The sequence below is a fragment of the Jaculus jaculus genome, chromosome X (genome assembly GCF_020740685.1).
Source record: "Jaculus jaculus isolate mJacJac1 chromosome X, mJacJac1.mat.Y.cur, whole genome shotgun sequence".
In the NCBI taxonomy this organism is placed as follows: domain Eukaryota; kingdom Metazoa; phylum Chordata; class Mammalia; order Rodentia; family Dipodidae; genus Jaculus; species Jaculus jaculus.
The window spans coordinates 49,567,217-49,589,084 of NC_059125.1; the positions used below are offsets into that span (position 1 = coordinate 49,567,217).

General features: G+C 41.3%; 2 protein-coding genes across 17 annotated transcripts in view; both read right to left on the reverse strand.

Annotated features, from left to right (window-relative positions):
* Nucleotides 1-12,138: 12,138 nt before the first annotated feature.
* LOC101608752 (cytochrome b-c1 complex subunit 7-like) lies at nt 12,139-13,113 on the reverse strand. The gene has a single exon (XM_045140739.1). It carries the CDS (start codon nt 12,880-12,882, stop codon nt 12,499-12,501), a length of 384 nt encoding a protein of 127 aa, XP_044996674.1. The 5' UTR covers nt 12,883-13,113; the 3' UTR covers nt 12,139-12,498.
* A 57-nt stretch (nt 13,114-13,170) lies between these two features.
* The window catches only part of LOC101609624 (zinc finger protein 182), a 31,447-nt gene continuing 22,749 nt past the window's right edge, over nt 13,171-21,868 (reverse strand). For all 16 annotated transcript variants that reach the window (XM_045140731.1, XM_045140723.1, XM_045140730.1 and 13 more), the window contains one exon: nt 13,171-15,971. In XM_045140731.1, coding sequence (XP_044996666.1) covers nt 14,344-15,971 — 1,628 coding nt within the window. In that variant the 3' untranslated portion in view covers nt 13,171-14,343. The remainder of the gene's footprint in view (nt 15,972-21,868) is intronic.

The following is a 21,868-nucleotide window of genomic DNA, read 5'->3' on the forward strand; positions in this document are numbered from 1 at the left end:
TCCCCATAATGCATGACCCACAATCCCCATGGGGTTGACCTGCATCCCCAAAGAGGAAGACCTCTTCAGAAAAGGGGCAGGGTGTGGGAACAAATGATACCAACATGTGATGTTTACATACAAAATATGCCCATAGCTAATGAAAAAATTTTAATCATATATTTTCTTTTATAGTGCATTTTTGTTGTGATAGTTAAGAGATTTTTTTGCAAAACCCAGGATTATTAGGATTTGTCTTATTCTTTCTTCTAGAAGTTTTATAATACTGATTCTTACATTTGGTTCTATGATCAATTTTATTTAATTTTGTATATGATTTACAGATATAAGTTCATTTTTTTCATATTTGTCCAATATATTTTTTTTCCTTTTTTTAATAGTGCTGAAAATCCAACTTGGGCCTTGTACGTGCTAGGCAACTTCTCTACCACAAGGCTACACCCAGGCCTTCTGTCACCAATTATTGAAAAGGATACATTGGGGCTGGAGAGATGGCTTACCGGTTAAGTGCTTGCCTGTGAAGCCTAAGGACCCCGGTTCGAGGCTCGGTTCCCCAGGTCCCACGTTAGCCAGATGCACAAGGGGGCGCACGCGTCTGGAGTTCGTTTGCAGTGGCTAGAAGCCCTGGCGCGCCCATTCTCTCTCTCCCTCTATCTGTCTTTCTCTCTGTGTCTGTCGTTCTCAAATAAATAAATAAATAATTAAAAATAAAAGAAAAGGATACATTGAATTGCCTTGGCACGTCTATAAACGTCAATGGGATGCCTATATTACTGTATTATTTGTGTTTGTCTCTCATAATGTGTTCTAAATATTTTATCAGTGTGATAAAACAACTGAGAAGCCACTTCATAGATGACTTATTTTGGCTCACAGGTTTGAGGTTTCAATCCATCATATCAGAGAAGGCATGGCAAAGAAGAACAGTTCATATCATGGTGACTAAGAAGTAGACAGAGAGGACATCTGTGATATCTGGCTTTTTCCTTTTTCCTTTTCCCTTTTTATTTCATATTGGTCTGAGCCTATAGGATGGCACTTCCCACAATCAACATGAGTTATCCCTTTAGTTAATCCTCTGGAAACATGTACACAGACACATATGGAGGTGCAGTTTAGATCTCTCCCAGGTATTTCTCAGCCCAAGGTTAATAATAAAGTCTCCTGGACTAAATTCCTAGAGTTTTCATTGCTCTGGGTGTCCCTCCTTTTGGTCCCTGTCATCAGAGTATCTTTTATTTATTTATTTATTGGTTTTTCGAAGTAGGGTCTCACTCTAGCCCAGGCTGACCTGGAATTCATTATGTAGTCTCAGGGTGAACTCACGGTGATCCTCCTACCTCTGCACTTGGAAGAAAGTCTGTGTTCTGCTCTGGGAGTGCTTTAAGAGCAGGGATGGTTGCTACCTTACTCCTCTTTGCTTTTCCAGCAGATACCAAGGTATCCTTGCTGACTTCAAGTGACTCTTTCTGGGGTAGTAGCCATATAGTAGCATTGAGGGAGGCAGAGTGATGGCCAATTTATCTTGAAGACCTCTAGAGACAAACCTTAAAGATACTCTGAGCCGGACTTTCTTCACATAACAAGACCAAAAAAGTTACCAAGTTTTTTGTGGAAGTAACTGACATGCTTGGAGGGAAATATACAATAGCAAAAAGATAAAATCATATTTAAAGTGTTAGGAGCAGGGCTGGGAAGATGGCTTGGTGATTAAAAGCATTTGCTTGCAAAAGCCTACAGGCCCAGTTTCAGTTCCCCAGTGCCCATGTAACATCAGATGCACAAAGGGGTGCATGTGTCTGGAGTTTGTTTGCAGAGGCAAGAGGCCCTAGTGTGCCTATTACCTTCTCTCTATTCCTCTCCAATAAATAAAAATATTTTAAAATAAAAAATGAACTATTAGGAATAAAACTTACCACAGAAGACTAGCAAATATGTGGACCTATGAGAACAAAGATGTCCAAAGCCAAACAAGAAACAAATAATGCCAACAAGATTCTCCAAGAGAAGCTTCAGTGTAGATGGGTTTGAGACACTACAAACCCTAGTACGAAATTCAAGTACAATGTTCCAGACCTACAAGCAGATGTACCTGAAGAAGAGAACCAGTAGCCTTGGGATCAGTCCTGTGAAATAATCATGGAATTTGGTGGTTTTGCAATGACCACTAAGAAACTGCTGGCTTTTTCTGTTAAGGATTTTTTTTTAATTTATTTATTTGAGAGCGACAGACACAGAGAGAAAGACAGATAGAGGAAGAGAGAGAATGGGCGCGCCAGGGCTTCCAGCCTCTGCAAACAAACTCCAGACACGTGCGCCCCCTTGTGCATCTGGCTAACGTGGGACCTGGGGAACCGAGCCTCGAACTGGGGTCCTTAGGCTTCACAGGCAAGCGCTTAACCACTAAGCCATCTCTCCAGCCCCTGTTAAGGATTTTTGTTGGGAATAGTTCATAATTAACATGATAAGGATTTCTTAGCCAGGGAGCTTAGTTCCTGCTTAGGTTATATTTTTCAGTGATAGTACACAATGAAAACGGTGTGACAGCTACCAATGAGTAGACATAAGAAATACACAAGACTTCCGGTTAAGAGTGCAGAATAGAAGGGTCACCAAAGAAACTTGCAGGAAGGGGAAGAAGCAAGATCACACACAATATAAAGCCAAGCTATGTAAGGAACTTATTATTATTATTATTATTATTTGCTTTTCGAGGTAGGGTCTCACTCTAGCCCAGGCTGACCTGGAATTAACTGTGTCATCTCAGGGTGGCCTTGAACTCATGGCGATCCTCCTACCTCTGCCTCCCGAGTGCTGGGCTTAAAGGCGTGCACCATCACGCCTGGCGTATGTAAGGAATTTATTAAGCTAGGTGAGACCCCTGGAGAGAAACAGGAGGTGGCAGACAGAATGTAAGAGGAAAGAAAGGGAGGAGTGATTACAATAAATATTCATGACCTCATTGTGGCTGTCCTCATCTGTATAAGACCTGCATAATATTGGGCCACCAACAGTTTGTGGAAAAATGCAGGAGGGTAAAAAGGAAAAGGATCAATATAGAATAGAGAACAGTAGGACAAAGTGGGGGTTCAGTTGAGGGGGGAAGTGGAGGATGGTGGGATGGGATTGTGTAAACTTCTAAAATATTTTTTTCTTTTCTTTTTTTGAGGTAGGGCCTCACTCTAGCCCAGGCTGACCTGGAATTCACTCTGTACTCTCAGGGTGGCCTCGAACTCACGGTGATCCTCCTACCTCTTTCTCCTGAGTACTGGGATTAAAGGTGTGCACCACCATACCTGGCATACTTTCCCTTTTGATGAAATGACAGGATTTTGTTTTTCTTTATGCTGAAGTATTACTCTGTTGTGTATATATACCACCTTTAATTTGCCTGTTCATCTGTTGTTGGGTTCTTTTTTTTTTTCCTTTTTTGGTGTTTCGAGGTAGGGTCCAGGCTGACCTGGAATTCACTATGGAGTCTCAGGGTGGCCTTGAACTCACAGCGATCCTCCTACCTCTGCCTCCCAAATGCTGGGATTAAAGGCATGTGCCACCACGCGCCTGGCTTTGTTGTTGGGTTCTTATGCTGAATAGCACTGTGATAAATACAAACATGCACATATCTCTTTGGTATGTTGATCTTATAGGATACCTGGATCACGTGGCATATCTATTTTCTTTTGTTCTTTTGAGGTAGTGTCTCATTGTAGCCCAGGCTAACCTAGAATTCACTACATAGTAACAAGGTGGCTTCGAACTCATGGCAATCCTCCTACCACTGCCTCCCGAGTGCTGGGATTAAAGGCATGCAACACCACACCTGGCTATACCTCTATTTCTTTTCTTTTCTTTTTTTTTTGAGGTAGGGTTTTACTGTAGCCTAGGCTGACCTGCAATTCACTACATAGTCTCAGGATGGCCTTGAACTCATGGTGATCCTCCTACCTCTGTCTCCCGAGTGCTGGGATCAAAGGTGTGCACCACCACGCCCGGCTATACACCTCTATTTCTAATTGCTAGAGGAACTACCATATTGTTTTACATAGTGACTACTTTATATTCTCGTATATGAGTTTTGTTTTTCCCTTTGGTTTTTGGGACAGGGTCTTACTATAATTTCAGAATGTCCTGAAACTCACCATGTAGTCTAGGTTGACCTTGACCTTGTAATCTCCTGTCTTGTTCTTTTTAAAGAACATTATCTTCCTGAGAGGATAAAAGGGTTCTAACTGATTGCTCTCATGAACAATGAATGACCCCCATACACTGTACGGGGATCATTCACTGCCATTATAGCAAAAATGAAGATTTCAGGCAACAAGATATATTTGAAGTTGATTCTAGACCATGCACTAAGACAATAATCCCAATAATTTGTCTAATTTTTGTACAGAGTTCCTTCAACATGTCAAGAGTGAGAAAGAAATCATCTCAAAGCAAGAGTGATTGGTCATTATCTTTTAGAGGAGAGAAGGGGCTGGGGATGGCTTAGTGGTTAAAGTTGCTTGCTTGTAAAACCTGCTGGCCTGGGTTTGGTTCTCCAGTACCCATGTAAAGCCTGGTACTCAAATTGGCGCATGTGGGCTGGAGAGATGGCTTAGCGGTTAAGCGCTTGCCTGTGAAGCCTAAGGACCCTGGTTCAAGGTTCGATTCCCCAGGACCCACGTTAGCCAGATGCACAAGGGGGCGTATGCGTCTGGAGTTCGTTTGCAGAGGCTGGAGGCCCTGGCGTGCCCATTCTCTCTCTCTCTCTCTCTCTCTCTGTCGCTCTCAATAAATAAAAAAAATGAACAAAAAATTTTTTTAAATATTGGCGCATGTGTCTGGAGTTCATTTGCAGAGGCAAGAGGTCCTGGTGTGCCCAAGCTTTGTCTCCTCTCTCTCTCCTTTCTAATAAATAAAAAAACTTTGTTAAAAATAGAAAACATTCAGAGGGAAGAAACAAAACCCTCCTCCTAAACTTTTCAAATCCCATGGCTATCTTCACCACCTTACTTGACAAAAATCCAGAGTTCTTCAATTTCCTGGTGTGAGGAATCCATTTCTCAAGGTATCAAGGCAAGGTCAAGAATAATTGTCAGGCTCTTCTTTGCCTTGGACCATGAAATCCAGTTTGTAGGTAGGAATCTCTGTCTCCTTGATTGCTTTCTGAACACACTGTGGTAGGATCTGAAGAAGTTGATGCCTGGGTCCCCAGAGCTGTTTCCTTTGAGGAGCTTCCTTGGTAAACCAGCAACTGAAGCATTAGTACTCAAACTTCATGTCTGTGCAAGCCTACCTGTTCATGGCAATAGCCAACAGTTGATTTCCTATGCTTTGTGGATCTGATGTAGGAAATGCTTCTCTTCTTTGTTTTCCTGATTATTTGTTTATGGGGGAGTGGGGAGAATGGACTTGCTAGGGCCTCTAGCCACTGCAAATGAACTCCAGATGCTTGTGCCACCGTGTGCATCTGGCTTACATGGGTTCTGGGGAATCAAACCTGGGTCCTTAGGCTTTGCAGACAAGAGCCTTAACCACTAAGCACTCTCTCCAGCCCTGTTTTCCATACTTTTTGCTCTCTATAATTCAGTCATGATATTTACTCTTCTGTGGGGTTTAGGTACAGGTGTTGCCTGATCAGGATGCCATAGAACTGATGCACCTTAAGGCCAGGGTTTGGGTATGGTATGCCTACTATAGGTCACTAACTTACTGCTCCTGCAGGAAGGGATATAGGGGAAGAACATTTTTAGCCATGACATTCCTATTAGTCAAAAGCAATTCTTGCCGGGCGTGGTGGCGCACGCCTTTAATCCCAGCACTCGGGAGGCAGAGGTAGGAGGATCGCCATGAGTTCGAGGCCACCCTGAGATGACACAGTTAATTCCAGGTCAGCCTGGACTAGAGTGAGACCTTACCTCGAAAAAAAAAAAAAAAAAAAGCAATTCTTTAGAGGAAGGGTAGAGGTAATCCTTTTGCAGATTATACTATCCATAAGTGAGAGGCAGGATACTAGCTCATAAAGGGATCTGTACAGAGGACCCCCCCCCCCCAAACCCCACTCACACGAAGAAATAGGAAAGAGAAAAAAAAAGCCAGATATTGAAACTGTCTGAACTGTTCAAAACTCCACAGGCAGTTTCTTTCTCTATTTAGTGCCTGTTTTGTCTACTGCTATATGTACATCTGCATCCACACCAGTAAGCTCCACATTCCCCTTCACTGGTTCTAAGCCTTGTGTCTTGTGTCAGCTGCTCTCTCTCATGCCCCTGAGATCCCAACAAAAGATGCCAGAGTAACAGAATTCCTGCTGCTATTGGAATCTCTCCAATTTTTAAAAATTTTTATTTATTTGCAAGGAGACAGAGAGAGGGGAGGACAGAATATGAATGGTAACGGGCATGCCAGTCCCATGTACCACTTTATACATCTGGCTTTATGTGTGTATTGGAGAATTGAACCTGGACCATCAGGCTTAGCAAGTATGTATCTTTAACCACACCAAGCCATTTATCCAAAAATTTTAAGGAAGAATGTCATCCCCAAGGTAATGGGATTGGCTCTTAGGAAATGGTTAATGTCCTTAGGGCTTGAGGGAGACAGTTTGCCCATCCTTTCATCTCTTTTGCTCTTTCTACCCTTTCCATCATGAAAGAACACAGCATTCATCCCTTTTTCCCATCTATGCCTTGTACCATGTAAACACACAGTCTTTGTCCTTTCTGGAGAATGGGCACCAAAGCACCATCTTTGAAGCAGAGAACAAGTCCTTACCAGATACTGAGTCTTCTGGTCCTTCATCCTGGACCTCCCAGGTGCTAGAGCAGTGAGTGATAAATTTCTACTATTTGTAGTGCCCTAGTCTGCAGACGTTTGCTGTAGCACTCCATGTGGACTCAGACACTTGCCTTGTTCTTCTGTGCACAGGCAATCTGGTTTTCATCTGGACAATGAGAACTCCCATGGAAGAGCACTTGAAGAGACTCATTCTTGGTAAGTGGTGGTGACTGATGAGCCAGCATGACTAACATGACCAGGAGAAAGAAAAGCTGAGACTGGTGTTCTCCATGGTTCTATCCTTTCTAAAAATATATATTTTTAATTTATTTACTTGAGAGAAGGAGAAGAGGGAGGAAGGGGTGAGAGAAAGGGCACACCATGGCCTCCAGCCACTGCAAATGAACTCCAGACTCAGCACCACCTTGTGAATTTGGCTTACATGGGTACTGGGGAATAGAACCTGGGTCCTTAGGCTTCGTAGGCAAGCACCTTAACCACTAAGCCATCTCTTCAGTCCAGTTCTGTCCTGAGTGGCCATTATAGTGGAGGTGACTCATGCATTAGTTATAGGGTGATTCAAGGGAAGTGAGGTGTCCTGGAGGCTCCTTTCTTCCAGCTGTGTAGTGCTTAGGGCACACCTGTGAGCCTGTAGCCAGCCTCTGGTAGAAGAGTGAGCATTAAATGATAAGAAATATGTTTCTTACCTGACACAGTGTCAACCAGGAAACATTAGCTGTTCTTCCAAATCATTTAAGAATAATAATCAAGTAATTGTGAGAGATGGAGACATAGTGTAGTCTTGGTGCTCAGACTTGATGGAGGTAGAACAATGAAAATAATCCTTGTGATGCAAGCTGGAATACAGTTAGTGCATGACAGACACATCTGAGCTTAGTGTCACAGGACCACACGTCACATTATTTTGAGCTGATTCTCAGAGTGGGAAGGATTCAAGAGATTGACCCAAGAGATGAGGAAATTCTAGGACAAGGTCCTAGATGTGGATAAGAAATGAAAGTGTGGGATGTCTGGAGATGGGAGGTACGAAACACCAGGCCAGGATTCTTTATTGGGCTTGGGTATTGTACCTCAGAACATACTAGGGAGTCAGTAAAGTTGAAGTATGTACATAGCTGCCCTGTGTTTGAAATCTTAGAAAACTTATGATGAGGTGTAAGCACAGTAGTGTCAGTTCTGGCCCTGTGGGAGCAGATGGTGTAAGGAAATACTTGCCCATTTCTACATATACAGAGCACTTAGGTTTCTCCATGGGATCAAACAAAAGGGCCTTCTAAGAATTGCCTTTACAGGACTGGGGAGATTGCTTAGCAGTTAAGGCACATGCCTGCAAAGTCTAAGGATTCATGTTGGACTCTCCAGGTCCCACATAAGCCAGATGCACAGTGATGCAAGTGTGCAAGGTTGCATATGCGCACAAGGGGGTGTGTGTGTCTGGAGTTCGACTGGACTGGTCGGAGGCTCTGGCATGCCAATTTTCTCTCTCACTCCCATATGAAAAGAAGGCAGCTTGTTGGACTTGCCTCAAAAAAAAAAAATTGCCTTTACAGTAACACCCAAGCTTGGATTATTTCCTGGAGCAGCCAGCACACACTTCCATGGAGTTTAATTTTAGTCACCTTTGATAGTGGATAGGTGGGTCAGGGAAGAGTTCTCAAGCTGGTTGTAACCACTGATACTTTAGATGGCCCTTGATTGAGATAAGGGAATGTAGCTTTGCTTTCCCTGTGTATGTTCAGGAGGTCTGGGATAATGTGGAAGGAAAGGCTAGCTGGCTCATGGGGCTTCTTTCTGGATCACTATGATGGTCTGAATATGAAATATCCACTACAGCCTCATGGTCCTGTGATTAAATTTCATAACCCCAAACTGGTAGAGCCTTGGGGAGGTGGAGTCTTGTTGGAGAAGGTATGTCCCTGAGGCAGATCTTGAGTCTAACCTACTGGGTGTTCAGAGACAGCATGTTCTTGCACTTGCAGTACTGTCTCTGTTGTGGATGGGTGATGAAGTGAGCCAGCTGCCTCTGCCATAAGAAGCTTCCTCTCGAAACGGTAAGACTGAAAAAAAAAAAATTCTTCCCTCCCATAAACTGTTTCTGATTGAGTGTTTTGTCATAGCAATGAGAAGGTAACTACAGCATTTTGTCTGGTGACACTGAAGCATTGCCCGTCATGGACAGTAACCATAAGCAATACTGGTCACCAGAAATTGCTGCATGGAATTTGGGCTAAGTTAGCCCTCTTAGACTCACCAGGCCATCATCACCCGTCTTTTGATAAATCTGCACTGACATCCCCATTAGTAGGAATATTTGGTATTTGTGTTTTCTGTTGAAAGTCTGTCCAGGAAGTTATGAGGCCTCATGCAAGGTGGCCGCTTCTCAAACTCTAAAAATCATCATCAACAAGGTAGAGTGGACTATGGTCCAAATCCTCCTGGGAGGTTGTCTTTATCCCTTCTGAACTGGTTATACAGAATGCTGCAGTTGGGACACCACTGTCTCTGTCCATGCTGTGGCAGCCACTTGTCACTTCAGCCCTTGTTTAGGGCCTCTGGTAGAAGGAGGATTGGATACCACTTCCTACTTGGGTGGCCTGCTGGCAAGAAGCATTATGAGTAAGGCCCGTTATCCTTCTCCAAGTTGAACTTACTAGGACAGCCACCTCTGCTAGAGTCCTCAGATGGACCAGAATAACCCCAGAACTCAGGAGGTAGAGACAGTCAAGGTCATAGTCCTTAGATGGATTTGGATTGATAACATCTACAACAAAATAACTGAGCATCATAATAACTGTGTTCTGTTGTAAATTCTCCTCCAACAGTGTACGGGGGTCACACCTAAGCCTAACATAACTGACTTTCCAGCTCTTTTACTTGTCATCATGGTCTTCGGAGATGTCCTTTCTTCACTGAGTTTCTCAAATCAGTGCTCCACACAGGGAGCTCCTGTGTCCTCAGGTCAGGTTATCCCACCCTTACTCCAAGAGTGTACATTGTTCACCTCTCATGTTTAGGTCCATAGGCATCACATGGTCCAGCACCTACTGAGGAGGAATGAGGTATATGTCTGAACTTCCCCAGGCAGCAGGATACCTTAGGTCCTAGAAGTCCATCCTCATCCAGTGCTTTCACTCAAGTACTGGTGTTACTGCTTGGCCAGGCTAGTAACACATAGAGGGAGGCCTCAAAAATAAAGTGCAGAGTAATACTATGCCATGGTACCAATATCATGGGAGCATTCTCAATTTTGAGTCCCACCACTTGAGGCCTTCTAAAGTTAACTTGCCAATTAAGCCTATTAACTGTGTGTGTGTGTGTGTGTGTGTGTGTGTGTGTGTGTGTGTGTGTGTGTGTGTTTGGTTTTTTGAGGTAGGGTCTCACTCTAGCCCAGACTGATCTGGAATTCACTATGTACTCTCAGGGTGGCCTCAAACTCATGGCGATCCTCTTACCTCTGCCTCTCAAGTGCTGGGATTAAAGGTGCGCACCATTATGCCTGGCTTTGTGCATATGTTTTGACAGTTCCTTAATCACCATACTTTACTGCTGTATATAGTTTGGAGATTTGGAGCTGTTCAAAAAAGGGACACAATGATAAGATATGGGTATTACACAATAAGCTGTTTTTTGGGCAGTGCTGAGACAAGCTGCATTACAGGGCCAGCTCTCAGTGTCTTGGAGCCATTTCCTATAAATGACAGTGTGCTGGCAATGCAATTTGGGGTTGAAAGGAGAGTTGGGGAAGGGGTTTTGTGTCTAGGAGATGCTGCTCAGCAGTGAGATCATGAGTCTGGGTGGCACATGCTTAGAGTCTTATATAATCCTAGGGTTTGTTTTATCTACACCTAGATGTTAGATACAAGCTTTGCACAACATGCAAAGCAAGCAGGCCTAGAATATTTGAGCTACATGTAAAGCGAATGGATATGTAAAAATTTGAGCACACTTAGAGCTAATGGTTTTAGCCTACTGTGAAGATATAAAGGGTTGATATATGAAGGCCATCTTTGGCTCATTTATTAAATGCCTTGTGAGGAAGAGATCAAAAGTATTTTCTCAAGTGGATATTCAGTTGCAGCAGTGACATTTCGTCTAAAAACTATCCTTTTCTGGGCTAGCTATATAGCTCAGTTGGTAGAGTGATTTTACCTAGCATACACAATGTCCTGAGTTTGATCCGCAGAACCACATAAAACCAGGTATGGTGACACATGCATGTAATCCCAGCATTCAGTAGGTGGAGGCAGAAGGATCGGGGGTCAAGGTAATCCTTGGCAATATATTAACTTCAAAGCCAGTCTGAGCTACATGAATCCCTGTCTCAAAAAATAAGACTACTCTTCCCCCACTGGGCTTCGTTATGAGCTGCGGAATTGAACCTGATCTGGCAGGCTTTGCAAGCAAGTGCCTTAAACCACTGAGCAACCTCCACACCTTCCAATTAACCTTTTAAACTGGACATTTAGATGGGTTATTTTCTTAAAAGTCTCTGCTGTATATTTAATAATGTTTCCTTTCTTATTCCTATTGTTTCTTCAAATTTTATGAAATGTTTGAAACCAAAAGATGTAGAGAAAAATATCTGGGTGGTGTTGCAAACTGCATGTTTGTATTCCCTATGCCCTGAGTTTATATGTTGAAATCCTAATCCTCAATTAGATACTGTTAGGATGTGGGGCTTTTCTTTATTATGTTGGGTTAGATAAAGTAATAATGGTGGAGCCATATATTTGTATCATGTAGTTCATCCCCATCCTTTCTTCCCTCTAGGTCTATGCCTCAGTCACCACTACTTGCCCACAGGTGACCTGATCGGGTTGCCATCTATGGCATAGAAGTGTCCCAGGGCCCCAGGAAATGATGCAATCCAAATCCTCCCCCCACTACAAAATGAGGATATTTTTAGTACAGACAGCTGTTCCTCTGAACATCTTCCCTAGGTATCATACCAGGTGCAAGCCAGTCACATTATTCAACTTTGAAAGGCACTAAGTTGGACAAGTGATTTACAAAGTTCATATAAAAAATGAAGCTGGGGATATAGCACAGTGGTAGGGATTAACATGATTAGTATTTGCAAGGCCATGTGGCTGATTACAGTATTACAAAAAACTTAAGAATAAAAATGGCCTTGGGAGTGCTCATAAGGCCTCAGATCCAATTCATGTATTTTTTTTTTTCAGGTAGGGTCTTGCTCTAGCCCAGGATGACCTAAAATTCACTACATAGTTTTAGGCTGGCCTTGAACTCATAGCAATTCTCCTACCTCTGCCTCCCAAGTGCTGGGATTGAAAGGTAGGCACCACCATGCCTGGCATAATTCATCTGTTTTGACAAATGCAAGCTTTACCCATCCTCTAGTTTTACATAGCTTGAGTTCTTTATTTCCACCAGACAGTCCCTGTGAATTGCCACACAAGAGTACTACACATACAGTAATTCACAAACAGCACCTCTTGTTCTGAAGAACATATGGTACACAGTCCTTGTGGGTCTTGGCCTTGTCTTTTACCTTAGAAAATATGTGACTGGCAGTAGTGTGACATTCAGAGCAATTACTCAGCTTCCCTGTGCATTTCTTTTTTTATGATTACAATAGACATTTATTGTGGTTCAGATTTAACCAACCTCATAAAAATACAGATGCATCTGTAAATCTCAATTACAAGATTACTTCTTTGCCCATTCTTCTCTCTCTTTTCTTTCCTGAATAAACTTTTACAGATATGGTTCAAGGTAGAATTTATCCTCCTCATATTTTGTCCACTGCTCCCGAGGCAAAATCTGATGCCTCAGTGACAGGTCCAGTGCCCTCTTAATGTGAAACATCCTGTCATTATACAGGTTCTCAGGAAGCCGCCTTATGGCTTCTTTCACATCTTCATCCTCATATATTGTATCATCTCGCATTAACCCCAGTTTATTGAATCCTGCATCATTATAGTACCATTTTCGAATACCATCCAGCCACTGACCTGATGCTGAACCAGTAGACCTGCCAGCCATTTTGACCTGAAGGAGAAGCGACTTCCTTGTGCATTTATATATTTTATACCTCTTGTAAAAATTGTTTATGAAGTAATCCAAGTAATTTTCAGACATGAAAAGTCACTGATGGGCTTTAATACAGAATCTTTCCACAGGTGTCATTGTCCATCCTAAATAAGTGATGTGTTATAGTTTGAATTGTTTAGGTTTGTGTCATTTAGTTCCTGTTGACCTCAAAATCACTTTACTTGACACTCAGGAATATGAAGCCTATGCATCTTAGGAATTGAATGAATATATCTTGTTCAATTTACCTTGTTCTGATCCATTCAAGTTAACATGAATTATATTAAATATTCTGAAATTCTGTATCTACACTCTGACTTTATGATAGTAATAGAATAAGGTTTTTAAAGCTTTATTTTTGGAAAAGGTAGTACAACCATATAGTACAACTTTCAAAAGCTGTGAAAGGATACACAAGTGTCTCCATGCTCCATCTCCCCCGTCACTCATTGACCTTTTCCCTTCTATGATGTAATCAGGGTTATCAGCTTGTGTTTCTTTCCAGAACCAACTTGTACATATATGATCAATTACGTACTTACCATTTTTCCTTTTTATATACAAATGGCAGCACATTATACTATGATGCACCTTTTTTTTCATACCTAAACTTAAAGATTATCCTACATTTTGCTACAAAATTGATATGTAAGTTCTCTATATTCATATCTTCTCTACCTAGGAGTTTGCTGTATGCACATATCACAGTTTTAGGAAGCAGTAGCCTGGTGATGTCATTTGGGACAGCTTCTAATCTGCTGTTTTGCAAATCTGTGCATTAAAAATATCTATGTGTTCACTGTTTTGTACATATGTGAGTATATGCATTCCTAAGTGGAACTGTTGGCTTAAAATAAGTTTGTGGTTTTAATAACTTTTAAATGTTTCTCTTTGAGAACAGTCATTGCTAGACTTGCTATTTGCTGAAGCTTAATGTAGGTAAAGATATCAGGGCCACATTCTAGGCAGATCAGGTTTTTTTTTTTTCTTAGAGACCCCCTCCCACATTTGTTAGTTCAGTTAGACTTCTCCCAAATCAGGAAACAGGGAAAGCTATATCCATTTTCTTGTTCCTCAACTATTTCTCCAATATGTCCATACCATTTTGTGCAAGCATGGAAGTGCCGCCCTGTTTCTCCTTTGGCCCCATGTGGTCTAGTAAACCACCTACCTGCACGTGCATTCTATTATAATTATCACAGCTGTCTGTGGTCCCACAACTTAAAAGTGTATCTTAAGATACACTGGATATCAATTGAGAGTCCTTACCCATGCTGCCTTGCTTCTGAAACCTCTGGTAGTGGCACTTGATTGTGTCTGCCTCTGGCAGCCCTCTGGTTGCATCTGTCTCCAATTTGTGTCAGATACAGAATCACACATCTGCTTTTTTGTTCAACTGTTGCACTTGGATGAAAACAGATGCAAAGAAAGGCTAAATATACTTTTTAAAAATGTTAAATTAACACAGTTCTCCTTCAGCATATACATATGTTGTAGTTATTGTGCTTCCTAATACGCAGCATGCTTTGACTTGCACATGTGACTTCTCCCACGGGCCTTCTTTCCTGTATGGGTCCGCTGATGTACAATAAGGTTGGATTTCTGGGTAAAGGCTTTCCCACATTCTGTACATTTATAGGGCTTCTCTCCAGTGTGAGTCCTTTGATGAACAGTGAATGTGGATTTTTCCCTGAAGGCTTTGCCACACTCTGTGCATGCATAGGGCTTCTCTCCTGTGTGTGTTCTCTGATGGATGATGAGCTGTGACTTCTGGCTGAAAGCTTTCCAGCACACAGGACATTCATAGGGTTTCTCCCCTGTGTGAATTCTCTGATGAATAATGAGCTTCGACTTTTCTCGGAAGGCCTTTCCACATTCATTACATTTATAGGGTTTTTCTTCTGTATGTGTTCTTTGATGTATGATGAGATAGGACTTCTGGGAAAATGCCTTTTCACATTCATTGCACTCATAGGGCTTCTCTCCAGTGTGGCCTCTCTGATGTAGCATGAGATAGGATTTCTGAGAGAAGGCTTTCTCACATTCGTTACATTCAAATGGTTTCTCTCCTGAATGTGTTCTCTGATGCACACCTAGGTTTGACTTTTGGGTGAAGGTTTTCCCACACACCTCACATTCATAGGGCTTCTCTCCAGTATGAGTCCTCTGGTGCACAATGAGGGTTGACTTCTCATTGAAAGACTTCCCACATTCAGCACATTTATGAGGTTTCTCACCCGTGTGAGTTCTCTGATGTATAATGAGGGTTGATTTATCACTGAATGTTTTCTTACACTCATTACATTCATGGGGCTTCTTTCCTGTGTGAGTACTGTGGTGTATAATTAGGTCAAGCTTCTGTATGAAAGACTCCCCACACTTAGTGCACTCATAGGTTTTCTCTCCTGTGTGGGTTTTCTGATGGACAATGAGGTTTGACTTCTGAGTGAAGGCTTTTCCACATTCATTACATTCATAAGGTTTCTCTCCTGTATGAGTCCTATAATGTATGATGACAGTTGACTTTTCTCTGAAGGCTTTGCCACATTCAGGACATGCAAAGGGTCTCTCTCCTGTATGAGTTCTGAGGTGTATAATGAGCTGAGATTTTTGGCTAAATGCTTTCCCACATTCAGTACACCCAAAAGGTTTCTCTCCTGTATGAGTTCTCCAGTGTACAATGAGGTGGGACTTCTTGCTGAAGGTTTTCTGACATGCAGTACATTCAAAGGGCTTTTCTCCATTTTTAACTCTCTGATGAAGGCTAAGGCCTTTCTTTCGCCTGAGGGCTTTCCCACATTCTTTATATCCATAAGGTTTAACTATAAAATTAGGTTTTTCATATTCAGGATGGAAGAATAATTTTGCACATCCAGTATCATGCTTATTTTCTGCACAGTGTCTACTACATAAGTCTAAATTATCTACCATATTATTTCCAAATGATTCAAATTTATGGAATCTTTGCATTGGAACAAAGCTTGTACTCAGAGGAAGTGTGTTTCCAAGTTCATTATAGTCCCAGGTACTTGTAGTGGTAATTATTTTGTTGTCTGGAAATTCAACTTGCATGAACAGACACTTATCTTGGTTATCCTGATGATGATTCTCAATTTGTTCATCAACCTGGAAAACTTCTAGAAAGAAGCACATTAAAACATCTATATACTGGGCTGGAGAGATGGCTTAGCAGTTGAGCACTTGCCTGTGAAGCCTAAGGACCCTGGTTCGAGGCTTGGTTCCCCAGGACCCACATTAGCCAGATGCACACGGGGGCGCACGCATCTGGAGTTTGTTTGCAGAGGCTGGAGGCCCTGGTGCGCCCATTCTCTCTCTCTGCCTCTTTCTCTCTCTGTGTCACTCTCAAATAAATAAATAAGAATGAATGAAAAATTAAAAAAAAAACCCATCTGTACACTTTAACATTAGGGAATAGACCTTCTTCAGAAATACCCTGCCAGAACTCCAGCCACCTAAGGAGGTACAGATCCAGCAGATCTACAATGGGGCTTAGCTTTCTCTAAGTGTATCCTGTAAGAACACTTCCTGTAATTCAAATGACACTATCATATCATGTTATCAGAACATCTGGGGAAAGAGTAAGCTTAGTAAATTCCCACCTATAACCCTTATCAAGAATGTTCTTACCCTGGCAGTATAGCCTCTTATTTCCACTTTTATCTCCTTTCCCCCGCAATTCCATTTTTATTTGTTTGTTTTCCCTCTCAAGTCTTAGATACATGACCATTGGACTATATCTGACTCATACTATTTCTACATAAGGATTAATGAAGAATTCCTACACTGAAGTCTTATTCAATAACTCTCAACTCACATTCTCGGTGAATGACAGAAAAATCTACAGTAATGAATGCACCAAAAACAAAATTCTAAAATTTCTTCTCCAATCTGGGATTGCAAGTATATCTATTCAGGCTCACATTCACAGTTTTTCAACCAGATTGTTTCTGCCAATATTTATGCTACTACACCTAAATCTGCCTGTTTTAACTCCACATTTTTTGTCATATTCCATTATCCATACATCTCCTGTGGTGGTTTGAATCAGATGTCCCCCAAAACTCACGTGTTCTGAATAATTAGTCCCCAGCTGATGGCAATGTGGGGGGTAGCTCCTTGATAGATGAGGTGTGTTGTTGGGGATGGCCTTAGGGGCATTATAGCCAGCTCCTCCTTGTTAGAGCTTAGCTCATTCTCCTGTTGCTGTTTTCCACATGCTGTGGCAGGGGTGATTTCCAGCCTCTGCTCATGCCATGCTTTCCCCTGCCACCATAAGAGTCTAAGCCAAAATAAAAACTTTCCTCCCATCAGCTGTTTCTGGTCAGTTGATTTGTTCCAGCAATGAGAAGGTAATCACAACACCCCCAGGACTCTATTTGGCTATATTCTGAATGTTGGTAACTTTCAAGAGGTAGTTCTATCATTTACAAAAAACCTTACTCTTCCTATGTAATTTAAATTTCTGTGAACTTATAATGTATCCAGTCATATGTATAACTCATTTAGACAGTTAAAACTGCAAAGCCTTGCTTTTAATTTCATCAGTTGAAAGATGCAAAATATTTCACATTTTAACATACTTAGTTCCAGATAAATCTTGTACTCAATTCTGTCAATATACTTTTTTTTTTTTTCAAGGTAGGGTCTCACTCTAGCCCAGGCTGACCTGGAATTCACTATGGAGTCTCAGGGTGGCCTCAAACTCATGGCAATCCTCCTACCTCTGCCTCCCGAGTGCTGGGATTAAAGGCATGTGTCACCATGCCCGGCAAAGTTTTTTTTTTTTTTTTTTTTTTTTGAGGTAGGGTCTCACTCTAGCCCGGGCTGATCTGGAATTCATTCTGTATTCTCAGGGTGGCCTCAAACTCATGGCGATCCTCCTACCTCTGCCTCCCAAGCACTGGGATTAAAGGCGTGCACCACCATGCCCGGCTTCACTATACTATTGATTAAATAGTGGTAGCATTTCTTACTTAGTATTATATCTTAAAGTTAATGGTATCTTAAAAGTCAATAAAATATGGTACATATTTTTGACAGATATATTTGAAGTTTTAATCATGTTTTTCCCTTTTGAAAACTTTACTAAATTATCTGGCTAGCTCAGTTGGTCTTAGAGCATGAGCCTCTTAGAAACATTATTAGTAATTTTTGTATAACTATATAATGTAGTTTGATCATATTCACCTCTCATTACCTTCTCTTATCCTCATTCCCCTCTCATGTAACCCCATTTTCCTCAACTAGTCCTACTTCTGTACTTTGGTATCTTTTTTGTGATCCATTGAGTTAAATTAGAGGTGCTACATTAGCATGGGTGGGAGTTATTAACTACAGCATGGGCAGCTTACCAATGGCTATACCACTGAAGGAAATATCTCTCCCCTAACTATTACTCACTAACTGCCAATAGCTATTCACAAAGGGGCAGGCCTTACTAATCCCTCCACCATCCATGATTGAATGTTGATGGGTCCAATCTTGTGCAGGTAACAACAGCTCCTGTGAGTTCATGAATACAATGGCCATGTCATGTCCTTTAATCATATTTTGTAGTTTGCTTTTTCCCTAAATTTTATGTGAAAATATTTAATCATGAGGAAAAGTTGAAAAAAGTACAATGACTATTCATGTTTCTACTTAAGATTCCATAATGCTAACATTTGCTATAGTAGTAACGAATTCTAAAACAGATCATGTAGCTATGGTTTCCTTTTCTCTGACTTTCTTTCTCTAGATAACAAAACACAAGTTATTAGCCAGACATCAGCAATTGATCACAGGATGAACCTTTATAAGATGCATTTAGAGGAAACTAAGGCCCACCTAGGATCTGCTGAATTGGAACCTCCTTAGGTGGTCAGAAGCAATATGCTTCTATGATGACGTTTCATGCGAACTCTATCCGCAGAGCAAATTCTTACTTAACCTTTCATTTGATTCAATCTATTTGTATCACTTTACCAGCTACAAAGCAAATTATAACAGTAACTCCCAAATGGATGCTGAGGGGTTGCCATACATTCCAACAGAGCTTGCATGGCACCTAGGAAGTACTTAAGATGTTTACCAAAACTATTGCTATTGTGATTTCAAAAGAGATATTACCGAAAAATAAATAAGGAGAGTTGGAGAGATGGCTTAGCAGTTAAGGTACTTGCCTATGAGGCCTAAGAACTCATGTTTGACTCTCCAGAGCCCACGTAAGCCAGATGCTGAAGGTGACACAAGCACACAAGGTCACACATGTGCATAAGATGGTGCCCGTGTCTGGAATTCAAATTCAGTGGCTGGAGGTCCTGGTGTGCCAAGTTGCTCTCTCATAAAAAAATAAAAATAAAAAAAATAAGGAATATCTCCATATACTTAACATGCTTTTCAAATATTCAGTTAAAAAGCACCTAAAGCTGGGCATGGTGACACACCTTTAATCCCAGCACTTGGGAGGCAGAGATTGGAGGATCACTGTGAGTTCGAAGCCACCCTGAGAATACAGAGTCAATTCCAGGTCAGCCTAGAGTGAAACCCTACCTGGAAAGACAAAACTAAACTAAAAAAGCACATAAATGTGTGCATAGCAGATCATCATTTTTAAGAAAAAAAATAAATGTTTAAGTATGTTCATCTAGGCTCATACGGTAAGAAAATAATGGGAAGATAAAACTTTGTCTCTAAAGTTTACTTGTGGGGGAAGAGAGTGGGATAGAAAGAGAAAACCCGATGCTTTGAACAAGCTTGTTTTCTAAATTTGACTTCAGACCCAATTAAAGATTTTGTAACAATTTATATAATCATGAAGTAAAACTAAATATAAAAGGATTCCACTTTGGGCGTGGTGGTGCACATCTTTAATCTTAGCACTTGGGAGGCAGAGGTAGGAGGATTGCTGTGAGTTCAAGGCCACTCTGAGACTACACAGTGAATTTCAGATCAGCCTGGGCTAGAGCAAGACCGTACCTTGAAACATCAAAAAAAAAAAAAAAAAAAAAGGATTCTTTAATAATGGTCGATTTCATTTTATGTGTATTTCGTAATGACCAAGTTGAAAAGTTTCAGTTATTAGGGGGCAGAAACATGATTATCTCAACACAACATACTATATATACAGGTAACAGTCTTAGAATATATAAAATTTGTAAATTAAACTAGGCACTAGAATGTGATTTGGAAATATCAATTTGAATACATGAAATGCTTTCTCTTAAAAACTTATATACAGGTTGGGGCTGAAGAGATGGCTTGGTGGTGAAGGTACTTGTCTGCTAAGCCTATGGACTCAGGTTTGATTTACCAGTACCCATGTAAGCCAGATGCACAAGGTAGCGCATGCATCTGGAGTTTGTTTCCAGTGGTTAGAGGCCCTGGTGCACCCATTTTCTCTACCTTCCTTTTTCTCTTATATAAGTAAGTTAATTAAATTTAAGAACACTGGGCTGGAGAGATGGCTTAGCGGTTAAGTGCTTGCCTATGAAGCCTAAGGACTCCGGTTCGAGGCTCGATTCCCCAGGACCCCCATGCACAAGGGAGCACATGCATCTGGAGTTCGTTTGCAGTGGCTGGAGGCCCTGGTGTCCCCATTCTCTCTCTCTCTCTCTCTCTCTCTCTCTCTCTCTCTGCCTCTCTCTCTCTCTGTCGCTCTCAAATAAATAAATAAAAATTAAAAAAATTAAGAAAACTTATACACAGGCTGGCCAAAAAAGATACACAATAAAGAATATAACTTGCTGGGTGTGGTGGGGCATGCCTTTAATCCCAGCACTTGGGAAACCGAGGTAGGAGAATCGCCATGAGTTTGAGGCTACCCTGAGACTACATAGTGAATTCCAGGTCAGCCTGGCCTAGAGTGAGACTGCCTCAAGAAACATATATGTATGTATGTATGTGTGTGTGTGTGTGTGTGTGTATAAAACTTATTGGTCACCTTCAGATAATTCTACAGTGTCACTTGGAAAATACACAAATAAGCCAAATCTCAATCACCTAGCCTGCCTTTTCTGTAAAATATTTAACTCATGGCAACCAAATAATAGATGGGGGCAATATTTTTTTTTTTTTGGTTTTTTGAGGTAGGGTCTCACTGTGGCTCAGGCTGACCTGGAATTCACTATGTAGTCTCAGGGTGGCCTCGAACTCACGGCAATCCTCCTACCTCTGCCTCCCGAGTGCTGGGATTAAAGGCATGCGCCACCATGCCCGGCTGGGGGCATTTTTTCTTTATAGGTACATTCTTGCTAATCAATTAAGGAATGACAAAATTAAATTTTCCCTGTGGTGCAGTCATTAGTAGAATTAATGGGCCTAAGTAGTACTTACCAATAACACCAAACAGAGACAACCATGCATGTTTTGATGGAAGTAATCAGAAATGGAATAAAAAAGGCTCTAAATCTAATTCTGATCCAACTTTTTTTCAGGAAGGAGGGTCTCGCTCTTGTCCAGGCTGACCTAGAATTCACTCTGTAGTCTCAGGCTGGCCTCAAACGCACAGCAATCCTCCTATCTCTGCCTCCTGAGTGCTGGGATTAAATGTGTGTGCTACCATGCCTGGCCTGATTCAACTTTTTGAGCTAACCCATGGCTTACAAGAAAAACAGGACAGAAGACCACATTAAATAACACTACAGTCTATTAATAGGAAAATACATAATGCAGAAAACCAAAGATCAAATAACCTGGTTACTTAAAAAACATCAACCAAGAAAAAGATAAATAAATGAGATCATTTATAGATAAAGACATAAGAAACTGAGCACACCTGGGACATAGATCCTGATTTTTAAAATACCAAATACAGGAACCAAATAAATAAATATATAAACTTTGGATATGCTTGTGCTAGAAAATGAGAAAATACTTTAAAAACGATAGGGACATGACAAAATAGGATAACCAGCCTAAAGAGACTCCTACGAGTCAAACTGAAGACAATTTGAATATGAAATGAAGCACTAATGGATGATATCACAATGAAAACTAAAAATAAACTGTCTTAGTAATAACTAATTTAAATAAG

Excerpts from the sequence above, each read along its gene's own strand:
- LOC101608752 (XM_045140739.1), bottom strand. The coding sequence starts at position 12,882 with ATGTCTGAAAATTACTTGGATTACTTCATAAACAATTTTTACAAGAGG.